At 36.7% G+C, this 15,351-nt stretch overlaps 1 protein-coding gene across 1 annotated transcript in view; it reads right to left on the bottom strand.

Annotated features, from left to right (window-relative positions):
- Window positions 1-4,088: 4,088 nt before the first annotated feature.
- The window catches only part of SLC49A4 (solute carrier family 49 member 4), an 89,637-nt gene continuing 78,374 nt past the window's right edge, over window positions 4,089-15,351 (bottom strand). Inside the window, exons 8-9 of the mRNA XM_070370163.1 lie at window positions 11,058-11,240; window positions 4,089-4,242 (exon numbers count right to left, since the gene is read on the bottom strand). Of these exons, the coding sequence (XP_070226264.1) occupies window positions 4,127-4,242; window positions 11,058-11,240 (299 nt within the window). The 3' untranslated portion in view covers window positions 4,089-4,126. The remainder of the gene's footprint in view (window positions 4,243-11,057; window positions 11,241-15,351) is intronic.

Here is a 15,351-nt window from a genome sequence, read left to right as displayed (position 1 = left end):
GGTTTAGGGGAGAGATTTAGGGCCATGACGGAGGATGAGCTGGCTAGATAGTATCACTGACTTAATGAACATGAATTTGAGCAAACTCCGGGAAACAGCGGAGCACAGAGGAGCCTGCATGCTACAGTCCATGGGGTCGCAGAGTCAGACATGACTTGGCGACTGAACAGCATTCCCTGTACTCTGCCCACAGTCTCTATCATTCCCATCCCCTCAGAGGTGACACTCTCAAGGGTCTCTTAAGGGCTTTGGTATTAGTCCCTGGAGGCCATCCCCTAAGTCTGAGGTTCCAACTGAACCAGGAGGTGACCTGGAAGGACATGAGTGTTCAGAGTGGCCAAGATGTCTGCCTACTGAGCAGAAACTCATCACTATTGAGCACAATGGATGCTACTAAAAGTGCACCTAACTCTCCCTGTTAAGTTTTGTTACGGGATAGGCCAACACTCTCCCACCTCAGTATTGTTTATATTTCCCAACAGACTAGCAAACTGTTGATAATATGGAAATAAGCTTTTATACCATTCTTTTCTGTATGATTATAATCCTACAAAGTGGAATTCTATTTTTCCTACATTTAGAAATAGATCTGATGAAATATCCTCATAGTTTTCTATATGTTTCTTTTTCAATGGGACACTTTCTTCATATCATAGCTTTTGCATTTGTATAGTAACAGTATTTCCTGTATTTACTTTTTCAGGGACAAATGTGAAATTATTGTGATTTTTAACATTAATTTAAAGCAAATCTACTGTGCATTTGCATTTGATCTTGTTTAAAATGAAGCTTGTACTTATGCAAACAGCAAGATGAATGCCTAGATTTTAATAAAAATAGTAAAAAAAAAAAAAAAGAGAGAGAATTAAAAGATGAGATGGGAATTCAATTCCTCAATTTAAAATCTCTTAGTTTGAATCTCTCATTAGAAAGGCTTCATAAAGACAAGCTTTAAGCATTCTCAATAATTAAACATGAATGTATGATCTATGTTAAAACATGGCCCTGAGGCTATATATGCTTAAATACACAAAATGGTGCTTGACTCCCTCTTGTTAGCTTATTAGCTCTGTCCTCCAGTGAAATGCATTTGTGTATCTAATTGCTCTGTATCTCCACTACATACCATATTTAAAAAATGCTTCTTCCCATAAACTGAAGTATTCTCTGATAAGCCACAGGGAACTTACACTATATTGTAACATGTCCTTACCAATTAATACTGCTACTGACTTTGTTTATGAGGACTGAATTATTCATCAGAAACTTCAGATCCTGTCACTCACTGCAGGCTAAGACTTTAGAAATGTTAGAACACCAACAGGATAGCGAGAAAGAAAATAGATTTTACTTAGAATCAAGCAATCACCTCATTTTAAGGGCATTTTACTCTCAAGCCCCAACGTTTCTGAACATGAAAGTGTATTCATGAACATCCCGAAGTGTATACAAATTAAGCTCCAATTCTGTGAGGCAGAGAAAAACACTACTTTGGGAGTTAAAGATGAGGGTTATAGTTAGTTTTACTTTTGTCATTAACTAGAATTGTGACCTTTTGCAAGGCCCTTTATCTCTCTGGGACTGTTTCTATAAATTATAAAATGAGTGCTTGGATTAGTAGAGGGTTAAGATTTTTTTAATTATAAAATTAATTAGGACTCTTTAATGTTTGTTTATAAAGTGCAGGGATAACAGCTGTTCTTCTGATGCATGTGAGAAATACAAAAAGTAAAAAAAAATTTTTTTGGAAATACACAGGTTAGAAAATAATGTGTAATCCGCCCCCTACCCCTAGAGCCTTTTGGTGCTCTATCAGGTTTGGGATGCGAAATTTGATCACTTAAAAAAACTGCTGCAGTTTGTGATTAGAACAATTATCTGCCGGAGGGGTTAAGCAGAAGTAAATGAGACAGACCCATCTCATCTCATGTCACATATGCTAAAAACAGTGATTGGTGCCTGGTACAACAAAGGGATTTAAAATCACCGCCCATTTGGGGTGTTTTTGAACTAATCAGTCTTTTAGGCAATACTTTTAAACGCTATTTTTCACTTTGTGTTAAAAATAGAATTAACCATAATTAAAATGCTCTGCATGAGAAGTCTTATAGCTAAATTTTATATAGGAATGCCCTGAAACACAACAAATCTCACTAAAACCAAAAGCATCATAATTCTTCCCTTGCCTTTCTAGCCTCATTCTAAACAGGAGGGGGTGGTGGCTATTTTAGCACCCGGGTCATGGCCTGGGTCTTGACTGGCTTTCAGTTATACTGAAGAATTCTGCTTTCCTTTCATTTTTAAGAAGAATTACCAAGTTAAAGGGAACTAAGCCTAGCTTTCATAGGTTTTCTTCTCTTTAGCAAGTTCCTTCAGTTGTGGCTGCTGAGTTATTAGCAGGGAGGTTATAAAGGGGGATGGTCTAAAGCTGACTGAAGACAGATGTTAAATTTGAGGATTTCCTTACTTTCCAGGTTGCACAATTTAGGATCTTAGAAGGCTGGCGGTAATAGTCTCTTCCTCTAGGACGGAGGTGAGTTAATGCATAGCCTTCAACTTATCAAGGGGGAACGGAGGGAGTATATGGGACTATGTGTGATGGTGTGTGCATGTGTGCCGGTAGGTCGATCAAATGCTGACCAGGTTCCCTTAACCTTACTTCAGCACCCCGGCTAATGGAAGGAGCTGGCTTACACTCTGCCTGTCCAGGAAAAGACAAATAAAATAGATACTTAGCTGACAAAAACTGTACTCACATCCTCAAAAAATAATAAATAAATAAAATATATATATATACATATATATATACATACATAGTTGACAATGAAGATACGGTTTTAAGTGAGGAAAAAGGAGAAGGAATTGGAGGAAGCTGAAAACAACGAAGGTAAATATTATTTTGGACTTTTTGAGAGAGAATTTGATTTTCTTGCATGAGGAGAATTATGTAAATCTGAAGAGTGGTAATACCATAACCCCACGAAAGCATATTACTTTATGTCATAGTGAAATACATGTCTAAGAGCTGTCCAATGGGTGTTATTTTTGAAAAAGCTGTCATTTACAGTAAGAAGGCAGGAAATGGCAAAATACTGCCCTCTCCAATATACTGACTCCATATAGAACTGAATATTTTATACCCTGAATGGAGATACAAGGAAGGAATTCAGAAATCACTCCACAGATTTGAAAATTTCAAGGCTATAAATTGTTATTTTCAAATAAGGGTTATTTAATAAAATGCAACCCTGGTAAATAACAGCTGGTGCTGGATTTCCCATCCCATGCCACCACACATATATCTGCCCAAAGACACAGGATGTAATGTGGGATTTGTCATTTCATTTTTCACAAAGTGCTAAATCGGAACGGAATTACATTTTTTCATACAGCATTTAATGCAACTATATTAAACATTTAGTCACCTTCAATATAAACATTTAAGAGCCTAGTAGATGAAACTGTATTTCACAGAAACAAGGATAAGTTAAGATCGAGATACAAAGTATGCGCTCTGAGGTCACTAGAAAGCAGCTGGCCACCATAATTAAGGTGGCTGAAGCTTTCCAGTCTAATTACAAATCAGGAGTCACATAAGAAATTGCTTTATTAGAAAAAAATGTAGTGTACATGTGGCTAATTTCTATCATTGAAACACCCCTTGGCTATTTTATAATTAAAATCTGATATAGGGTTTAAACTTCTTTAGAAGTTAGTGGCATTTCTTCCTATTCTGATATGTGGCTTAGGGAAGGAGCTATCTTCATGTGATAGGCACCCTTTATTCCTTTTCATAACTAAAATGAACCAATCAGTAGCTTAGCACTGGCACAAAACATAGAGGGAATTACCTAGGTAGTGCTTTCTGGGTAAGCCCACACTTCTAACCCGACTCCGGCACAGGTATGTCACTGATGCAGTTTTAAATCCACTATTATCACTCAAGTTCCACATTATTATGACCTAGTAGTAATTAAATTAATGTGGTCACCTATAACCTAACAAAACCTCTGAATGAAGTTTCTTTCTTCTCCTTTTGATTTTTTTTCCTGTGCAATTCCAAGCAAATGTGCAGTAGGCAGTGTTGATTTCCAGTCTCCTTTTAAACTCCTTCGAGTCTGTGCTATTAAACTGAGACAACCACATCGAGATACAGTCTGTCATAGGATTCCCTGAAGCACAGAATGAGAAGGAGACTGAGCAAACACGACCCGGGAAGGCACCAGTTGAACCAAGACAACTCTGCAAGACAAAAACATGCACTTGTAAGCATTCACGTGTCCCCAGCAGAATGCCACTTGTATGCTGGCTGCAACCTGCTTGCTTTGCATTCAAAAGCACTTAAAATAAGCACTTATAATAAATGTGCCCTGGGACGCCTGAAAACCGGCTTTCAATAAACAGTGACAAATTTGGAGTCTAAGTGATGCATGGAATATGTTACAGGGCTTTCCTGTGGATATTTTTAATCAGTATTGCTTATGACTTTTCATCAGTTTAATCCACCTTGGCTTCAGTGGCAAGACAAAACAAATCTTACTTCAAAGAAAAAAAATCAATAACCTTTAAATGTTAGTTTGTTAATTATATATAAAGTGCCCTCTCTCACCATCACTCTTATCCTTGTTTTGAAATATCTGATGGATCAGACAGACAAACAAAATCACCTGAATTAAGATAAAACTTTTATATTTTGGGGGAAAGACATACCTAACTCTCAGCAAAAAATCATACAGTAATCACAGTAAAACATATTATATATATATATATATATATAATAAGTAAAACATTATAAAATGAATCCTAATTCGACCCTGTGAGATACTACTGAGAATACTTTGGCTTCTTTCTAGTCTTTTTTTCCTACCATCAGAATGGTTATGTATGATGCCAATTACCAGAAAACTGACAGAAATCATCTAAACAGGCAATTCAAATAATGATGTTTTTGATTTAATGGAATTGAGAATGCGCTTCTTCAAAAATGCTCATTCATGAATTCAGAACTCTCCGACAGGCCAATCTTGGGTCTCTTGTTACCAAAACACACATGCTGCCCAGCCCACTGTGCTGTCTCTGGCTGCTTCCTCTGGCTCCAGGGGCCCTGGAGCCATGTATCTGTTCAGCTTCCTTCTATCCCGACCCCTCTGTCAGTCAGTTCTGAGGTTTTGGTGTAGAAGTGAGCAGTTTCTTGGCACAAAGAATCTGGTGGTGGTGGTGATGGAGGGTGGGTGGGGTGGTTAACTTCTCTAGTTTAATATCCATTCAGCAATTTCAATTTAAAAAACAAAAATGAAGGAAATATGTTTCCTAGTACATTTTTTCCTTTGGGCACTGCTATACATTTTATATTTTCCCTCTCTGTTTCTACAGAATGCTAATACTGCCTTAATCTTCAAAAATCATCCAAAAGATTCTATGCTGCTGCTTTAGATTAATCCATAATTCATATGGCCAAAAGAGCAATTTATGCTCAGGAATGGAAATCAGAAAACCAATCGGTAAGAAAAGGTGCTGTAACACTTTTTTTCCCCTGGAATATGTTCACAAAAGCAGCCTCCCTAACCTCTCCATTTCTACATTTTAAAAGTCAGACATGCTATTCTACAGCACGCAACAAAGATGTGTATTTCAATGGTATTTTTTACACAAAGCTGGTTTCTGTCCTTTATTTGGACTGACTATAATCTAAATACTCAGAAAGGCTGTGATCTTTGGGATCTTGTCTTTATTCTAATATTCCCTGAAATGGCATACCCAGCATTTTCTGCTTTTATATTAACCAGATAGCCTCTGGATTTCTGACGATAATTTTAACAGGCAAAAAGAATCAGTGGAAAAATAAGAGAAAAAAAAGCAGCAAAATAGAGATAACAGCATAGCATTTATACGAAAAGTGAGCGTTTCTGACTTTAAAGTCAAATTTAAAATTTGCTTAAAGCAGTAGCTCAGGAAGTACATCACTTGACAAGAAATCTACATCAAGGACATTTTCTAAACCTTAGAGACTGTATTTCATGGGAGCTAAGGTAACACACATGTAACAACGATCAACTTGTCCTAGCTCTCATTAAACCTAGAAATTAGTCAAATATTGCCAAAGCAGACCTTTATTTCATCAGCATTGTAAAATGATTCCTTCTACCTAGGTTTAGATGAAATTTCTAGAAATAACTTGAAAGTGCTCTTCAGTGTCATGGTTTGTTGGTTGATGTTCACTACTGCACACACCTCTCACCGAAAAGCCAAGTCCATTCTACAGTGAGTTCATCTGGCTTACCCAACTACCAGTGTTCTGAGAAATTATTGTTTAGAGAGAAGAAGGTCAGGGAGGAAAAATTCTGCATTTTCCACTGAAAACCATTCACATACACCACAGCTAAAGTGGCTCTGATGTGCAGGAAATGGCTTTGCTTAAAAGTTTGACTTGACTTGGCAGGAGTGAAGTGAACTGTGGTTCTCTGAAGTCCAGGGTCATATGACATGATTAAACCAACAGAGTCCTTTTCCGTCAAAACTGTCTTTGTATCTTTTAAAGTGAGCACGGTTTTCCAACACTCCTTCCCTTTGCCTTTCACTAGAGAGCATATAAATTCCTACTCCAAGGCTCATGATTTGCTTCTACATTTCTGCTGGTCCTCGACCATCTCCTGTGCTGCAGCCTGAGGACTCTGTCAATTTACAAATTTACAGTGAGACACATATTATGTTTCAGGGCGCTGCACAAAATGCTGAGGCTCTGTTGGGACTGAACTAATTAGGATGAACCATTCTACTTCTCACCTCATCTTTCCCTGCAGTGATGCCACACTTTCAGTTTCTACCACCTTCAACTTATTTGTCTGATTCCAAATAACTTGGAATAACACACTTTCCAAAACCAGCCTTCTACTTACTTTGTTGATTTAGCCAAAATATGGTGATTTAACAAAACTGTCTTCACTGTATCTCAAGAGAACTAGCTGACACCATGATTTCACAGTGTAATACTCCCTTCACCCCACATTAATTACCTAATAGTTACATTAATTACACATTACCTAATAATTACTGTCACATTGCGTTTTTATTCTTAGATATAAAATTACTTCTCACTAGTATACATCTGTTGAACCTGTTCTCCTGGTAACCACCAGACAACACCTCCCTCCTCAGCACACAACGCAGCCTCAAATTCATGGTTGGCTACTTCAAAATGAAAGACTGAATTAAAAACCTTTAATGCTTTTAGCCAAAACTTGTTGCAGAGCTTCTAGAACAACAACAAAACCCAGACAATACAAACTACAGAACGAGCTACAAACTATAAAAATAGAACATTAGAATACATTTTAGAGCATATAAAGAATATAACAGCATTCTCAAATGGATTTTGTATGTGAAGTCATTAGGATAAAACATCACTATGCTATCTGAAATAACTCACTGAGATCTGCAAAGCAAATATTATAGAAAGCAACTCAGTTTTGCAAATATGATTATATTAAGGAGCAAGTAACGTTTTTTGAAAGTGACCCTGAAAAACCCAAGTCAGACAAACTCTAAGAAATCTTTGATAGGGTCCCAGGTTCCAAAGCAGAATCAACACAGAACAGGGGAAACTCTGTGACCTAGGGCTCCACATAAGTCAAGTGGCATTGGTATAGAAGCCCATGTGACATTCATCATCCATGATGGCAATGGCTATAATCTGCAGGCAAATCTATACTAGAGCCTATCTTGCCAGGCAAAGCACTCTAATGTGGTCATTTTGGGTTAGTCTGTATGGCTCTGAAAAGCCACATCTGATGTAGTCATCTACCAGATAGCACATGGTGGGGAAACAAGAACTCCGCTCAGGAAGTTTAGTACTGCCTTGAGAAGTGATCTAAAAAACCACCAATCTTTATGATGATTAAAAATCAGACTCTCCAATCATGTAACTAATAGCTGAATTCTGACATATAACTAACTTCTGGGTGAGTTTTTCAAATTTAAAATGACTAAATTATGACATTCAAACACTGGTTCTAATGGAAGGGAATTTATCATATTCAACATTTAGCATACCACGTTGTGGAAATAAAAGTTTAGGAAATAATTTTACATAATTGTTTTCAGATTTGTCATTTCTGTATCATCACACCCAGGCTATAAGGCATGTTGAATTTTGCTGTGGGACTTCTGGGGGCGGAGATCAAATAAACATAAGGGAAAGAATCTCAACAGAGTTTTCATACTTCTAATAACTTTTTAGCCTTAGAAAGTTGTGGGGTGTGGGTTTGTTTGTATTCCTCACACACATTGAAAAATAAGCATATAAAAACATTTTTAAAAAAATAGAAGCCTAGATGTTTAAATTCCTATCATCACCAGAAAGAAAAAAAAAATTATCCACAAAGGAAAAAATTATCCAGAAGGAAAAAAAAAAATTTAGTGAGTGCCAGTCATGCCCTGGTTAAAGCTCTTTCACACTGATTTTCTCATTAACTCTAAAATGTCAAAACATACTGAGATTTTTTTTTTTTGGTCCTGAAAATCATCCTGTTTGGTTAATTTTTATTTAAAGTTTTATTTTTCACAGTAGTCATGGAGTTTAGGTAGAAACCTTTAACCTCTATCTATACAGATATGTGTAAGAACATGTGATCAGAAACCAACCCCAAAGAGGGAAGCTTTCTTCCCCCAGCTAGATAAACCCTCGATCATATCAGTGAGATAGGAATTAACAGAAATGGTGCTGTTTCTAACACTGCCTGTGACAAAGAAACACAAATGTCTGCTTGTATCTGGTTACCAAGAACCTGCAAAAGGAGGAGTGAGCACTGACTGACCGGAACAAATCGGAGGCTGCCACATGCAGGAATCAGGAGAACGGCAGAGACTCTCTTCTGGCTGAGCACAATGGTAGGAATGCATTGGCCTCCTCCACAGTCAGACAGCGCAGGAGTGGTTCCTGCCTTAAACTGACCAATAAATACATGTCTCCTATATTCTACAGGTCATGTGCAAGAGGTCTGTTAAGGGTAACATGATCTGGCATCTACTGTTGATGTTTTTAAATGCTGGGAAGACACAGCAATTTCCATTCTAGAGGAGAATCCGTGCATGCTCAGCCAGGCTGTAAGGACTACTCAGCCCACCTGTGTCTGCGAGCTGGAAAACCATTGCTAAGGGCAACAGCCATCTCTGTCAACTGTGACACTACTGAAGTGGGTTAAAGCTGATAATGTAATAATTGTTAGATGATTCCATTTAGAAAACTAACTGGGGGCAAAGACTTTACCCTGACACCTGGTGATGGCATTTCCTCTAATGGAAACACACATTTCCAGGAGGACAGTGAACAGTGGTCTGACCTTATTAAGATCGCCTTCGAAAATATTACTGTCGTTCATAGGGCAAACCAAATGGATATCAGGTTTAGCAAAGCTGAAAACTTCTTTTCCTGAATTACTGATTGACAGAAATGATCTAGTTTATTGTTAATTATAGTAAGAAATTAATATAGCATTTGGATTTTGCTGTGAGGTGAAAGTGCTCTGCCAAAAGCTGTCCAAAGCTCAGGGAGATTTTATTTCATCAGCTGTTAAAGTTTCAAAAATTTGTTTTTGAGTCAATGATGTTATTGTCACTATTATTTCAATTACAAGCCTGTGAGGATTCCTGAAAATAATTAGGTTTCTTGAATTGTCACATTTCAGAGCATTTCTTATATTTGAGTCCTATAAATTAGATTCTTACATGTTCAAATTACCCATATTTACTGGTATCTGATAAGTAGTTAAGAAAACATCAACCAGGAAAAAAAAAGGTGGTAATATTCATTTGTTTAAGATGAAATAAAATGGGACAGAAACCTCATAAAAATTAATAAAAGATTTATATTTACAACTCACAAGTACAAAATAAAAAACAAGACATGTAGAAGTATAAAATAAGTATAGATCTTTATTTTAACATGCGAAAAAGAAGCCTAAATAATTGGGCCCCTAATTTCTAAACCAGGGAGACAAAATCTGGACTGCAGAAAAGACAGTATCAGAGAAAGCCAAGCAACTGCAAAGCAGAGTCACTACAAAGCTGCCAACCCCAACACCGTGGGGTCTGCCTTCAACAAGCCCAGTGAGCTTTGCAGCTGTTCCTGCAGCAGTTCTTCCCACCCCCTCAAAAGCTATTTCATTCTCTCCTTAGGCCCTTTCTCCACTGTCTTCCCACAAGCTCATCATAGATGAACTGGCTTCTAAGCAGAAAAGTTGATGACATCAAGAAGGAACTCTCCCCGAGCAATGTGCCTGGCAGAGATGTCTGCTTCTAAGGCTTGTACACTGCCTTCTCTCCACCTCCTCTGGTCCAAGGCGAGCTCCTCCACGTGGGTTGAGGACCCTAATCCTTTCTTTTGTGAGGACCTCCCTCTTCTTCAAAGGCATACCCCTGGATTCTAACTTTAACCTACCTGCACTGACCAATTCGGCAGGCACATGTAGCAATTAAATGTAAATTTAAATTAATCAAAATGAAATAAAATGAAAAACCCAGGTTGGTAGCTGCATTAGCTTTGTGGGGTTAGTGACTACTGTGTTGACAGCATAGACAAAGAGCACCTCTGTAATCATAAAATGTTCATTGGACAAGCTGTCCTATACACTGGATCTGCTCTTTGAGTGACTTCTCATTATCCATAAGGCTTTAAACTACATATATATCCCTGACCTTAATTTCAACCCTATGTTAAGACAGTAGAGTCAAAGTAATTTTTTTTAAAGCAAGATATCATTGGTTCTCAATGAGAAATAGCATGTTAGAATTACCTGGAGGGTTAGGTAGAAATGCTGGGCCCCTGTCCAAGTTAATTAAATCAGAAATTCCAGGTGTGTGCGAGGGGTTAGGGTACATTACATTAGGCTAGGATGCATTTCAAGAAAAGCAACTGAAGATATTTTCTTTTATTGGCACGTGAAAGCTCAAATAAAGTGATTTACCTTAGAACTCATCACATAATTGTCTATACATTAGCACCACAAACCTCGCTCCTAATGGACACATTTAGATAGTAAATGAAGAGTCAAATTTCTTACCTGTGTGATAAAATGTGAGAAAAAACAAAAGTACTCCCATGAACATATTACTTAAAAAAGTGACAACTCCACAAGTAATTCCTTCTGGAACTGGGTAGACAGTTTCCACAAAAAGCTCAAAAAATATAGGTATACTGCTATTCAGGAACACTCCCAGGAGAATACAGGAGGCGTACAATGTCACTAAAATAAAAACACAAACATTTCAGTTTCACAGGAGTGGCAGTGAGTCATATCAGATGGATGTTCTGGTGTCTCTTTCATGAGTATTAACTCTGGAATTTTACCTCTTCTCAGTGGCAAGTGATGAAGTTGGATAAAGCTTCACACATCTGTCAGCTCTTCGCTCGGGTTTTGGGGAGTATATAGGAAAAGGTTTTATAGCTGGAATGATTACCAGTTTATTTGCTTTATGTTTTTGGTGGATTACTCTAAAGCACAAAAACAATTTTAACTGTTACAATTTAAAGGGTTCTTTCCCCTGAGTCACACTCCTGGCATATTGAGGGACAGATAAAATATAGCAACTTAACACAAAATCTAGACTCATTCTATAATTTTAAAGAAAACTTAAAATCTAAGAAAAGATGTAAGCGACATTAATTATTACTGAAAATTACATATTTTAAGACTGTTTAATAACAGCCTTCAAACACAAAATAAAAGTTATCTACTATGTAATTCCTGGAGAAACACTTAAAATAGAAATAGTCCTCAATTTTAGAATGAGTTTCAGGTCAAGAATTTTTTTTAAATACATGACATTTTTGGAACATAGAAAAAAAATTTCACCTAGAAATGTATAATTAATAGTGGCTGGGATCCCAGATTAGCCTATAAATAGCCTATGAACTCAATCTATAGTGAAAATTTTGAACAAGGCCACTGTTCTTATTCTTAGAGGAATGGTTAGAGAAATGTGCCCCACTCCAAATAATTATATTAATGCTACTGTCTGCATACAAATCTTCAAAAATGTTAATTTGAAGGTGAATACAGAATCAACGGGCTTTCTTGGTAGCTGGTCGGTGAAGAATCTGCCTGCAGTGCAGTAGGCCTGGGTTTGATCCCTGGGTTGGGAAGATCCCCTGGAGAAGGAAATGGCAACCCCCTCCAGTATTCTTGCCTGGAAAACCCTATGGACAGAGGAGACTGGTGGGCTACAGACCACAGTGTCACAAAAGTCAGAAACGACTTAGCGACTAAATCACAGAATCAATGAGGAAAGACAGATATCCTATTTAGAAACCTAAAACATCTCCCATTGGACTAATAAGTATATCATGTCCACTGATGATAGTGAGTAGCAATTATTTTAACCTTAAAGTTACCAGGAAAATATTTTTAATAAAAATATTTGTTAAGGAAAAAATTTCTATTGAGGAACAGAAGAAAGTGAGGGAATTACTCTAAATCTGTTATGTATTATTCATAGAACTAATATCAAATTACCAGAATTTACCATACTCAATTGCAATCATTAATAATCCCTAACGTTGTTGGAGAAGTTAAAAAAAAAATCTGCATCCACTGTTTCCTAACAGCATTTCTCTAATTAATCTCAACTCATACTTCCTCCTCCAATTACACTGGCCTTTCAGGACTAGAAGATATTTTTCACATTCTACTATCACAAATAGTTGGTGATTACTTAGGCTTTCTTTGATTAGAAGACACATGGAAATAGAGGACAAAAGGATGATGGTGAATAAAGGACACACTGCTGGCTAAAGTGATGACCAGATTAGACACAGGATTAAATGGGAAGCATCTAATAGATACAATAAACATATTTAAAACATAATGCAATTTTCAAGAGTTTCTTAAAACCCAACACCTCACGCTTATTGTATGTTTGCTGGACACGGATCACACAAATCAACAACACATTCTCCTTACACATGACTCATTAGTGTACATTAGGAAATCTAGAGATGGAATATCACTGGTAGCTTTATAGAAGTGTATTCTATCTAAAAAACACTTTATACTAACTTATGGTTAGTCATGGTAATCAGAGCAGAGACCACTACTGACCTCAAAACAGATAATCCTAGATAGTAAAGATGATAAAACATTGACTATAACACAGAGAACTATATTCAATTTCCTATGATAAACCATAATGGAAAAGAAGATTAAAAAAGAATGTATATATATTTATAACTGAATCACTTTGCTGTACAGCAGAAATTAACACAACAATATAAACTATACTTCAATAAAAAATAAATAAAAACAATGATAAAACACTGAAATAAGTGATAAGAAAATGCAAACGCTTAAGAACTGAGTGCAACTTCTAAGAAAGAGTTCACAAACCACTAATGGAATTAGCTGTTTTTAAAAAATATGCTTAAAAATAATCCCTTTGACATTTATATTTCTGAAGGAAATATACCCTCACATGCAATTTGTAATCAGGAAAATTTAAGTGTGATAACTGAAAAGTAATCATAATCTAATAAAATAATTGCATGTTGGAAAGAAAGAATGATAAGGTGAAATGAGGACACAGTCAAAGGGGACTGTCAGTAGAGTCTTGAAAAGAGATTTGATTTTACTGATTTTTATCAAGCATGGTGTGGGGAAAAAAAGAGGCATGAGATGTCTCAGAAAAGTAGAGGCTGGTGAAGCAGGGAATCCTGTCTGAAAACCACTGTGAATGAAACTGTAAACAGTTCATCTTGTAGTGGGTAATTTGGGAACATCTATCAAATAATGCACTTACTCTTTAATCCAGAAACTCCACTTCTAGGAATTTATCCCACAGCTATGCAGTACACATATATACAGAACACTCACTGCAATATTGTTTGTAGTATGAAAACATTAAAAACTAGCTTGATGTCCACCAATTGTGAGTTGGTTATTTAAAAATTTATCAAACATCCAAACAAAGGTATCCTACGCAACCATTAAAAATGAAACAACTGTATTTGCTGATGGTAATGACAGCAAAAATAAATAAATGAAAAAAGTACAGAACAGTGTAAGGTATACACACACACGCACATGCACACGCACACACACACACACATTTATTTATAAATGTATAGAATTTTCTGGAAATACCTAAGAAACTGACATTCAGGGTTGCCGCTACAGAGGGAAATTGGGGGCCATAGGATAGTAGACATTTTTCACTGTAAACCCTTTTCTGCTTTTTTGAACTTAGTTTTTACTATGTGTCTATTTTACCTATTTAATAAAATAAAAAGAGAAATGTCATTGTAAACTAATTAACTGGCAGCTGATCCAACTCCACTTTATGCAGTTTTGTTAGCTCCTTGACTCAGAAATGGTTATCAGTGTGAGAGCCGACTCACATACCTGATGTCTACATCCAGGATCCATATAATCCAGCCTTGGTCCAGGATCCTTGACATAAATATTCCCACTTCATTTATTAAAATTCTTGTTATATGTAGGATAAGTGGGCTAAGACTGCTGATATAACTTCAGAGGACAGAAATAAAAAAGAAACCAAGTACGTTCATTCAATTCTCTCATTCACAGTGTTTGCTTCTTGAATTACTATAAATATGTTGATCACAAGATTGCTTTATGCTAAATGGATTTGTGAAATAACTTGTTATCATAGAAATTAAAGAATCAAAATAATTTACACAGGAAAGGGTTAAATTAAGATCCTCATAATCAGAATGAGGGAAAACTATCTGTGTCAGGATTGATTTAATATTCTCCCCAGTATTCTGGGACATGCACAAAGTAAAAGCTGATTATTATGAGTCTGAATTTGACTTCCATTTGAATTTTCAGTTTAGAGTCTGATACAGTATCTTTACACATTAGTTTGGCAGATCCAGTGGGTGAAAGTCATCTATTAAAAGTCGGGCAGACAAGATAATTTGCTGCTCATCAGAGGGTTCAAACTACATGATCATTAAATATTTCCATGACTTTCTATAGTACTGATACTAAAATTAAAATAAACTGCCTATCAATTAAAAAGTCAAGGTAACTTAGTAGAACAAAACACAATGCTGATGCAGAATTTTTCTCCAAGAAGTTAATAAAATTTCATAGGCTTGTAATTTACATTGCCAAAAACAAAGACCTGTGTACCACCAAATAACTTCAGTTCAGTTCAGTCGCTGAGTCGTGTCCGACTCTTTGCGACCCCATGAATCGCAGCACGCCAGGCCTCCCTGTCCATCACCAACTCCCGGAGTTCACTCAAATTCACGTCCATCGAGTCGGTGATGCCATCCAGCCATCTCATCCTCTGTCGTCCCCTTCTCCTCCTGCCCCCAATCCCTCCCAGCATCAG

The sequence above is a fragment of the Bos mutus genome, chromosome 1, assembly GCF_027580195.1.
Source record: "Bos mutus isolate GX-2022 chromosome 1, NWIPB_WYAK_1.1, whole genome shotgun sequence".
NCBI classification, from domain to species: domain Eukaryota; kingdom Metazoa; phylum Chordata; class Mammalia; order Artiodactyla; family Bovidae; genus Bos; species Bos mutus.
Note: the sequence above shows the minus strand (reverse complement) of the source record. Positions and strands in the feature narration are given on the sequence as shown.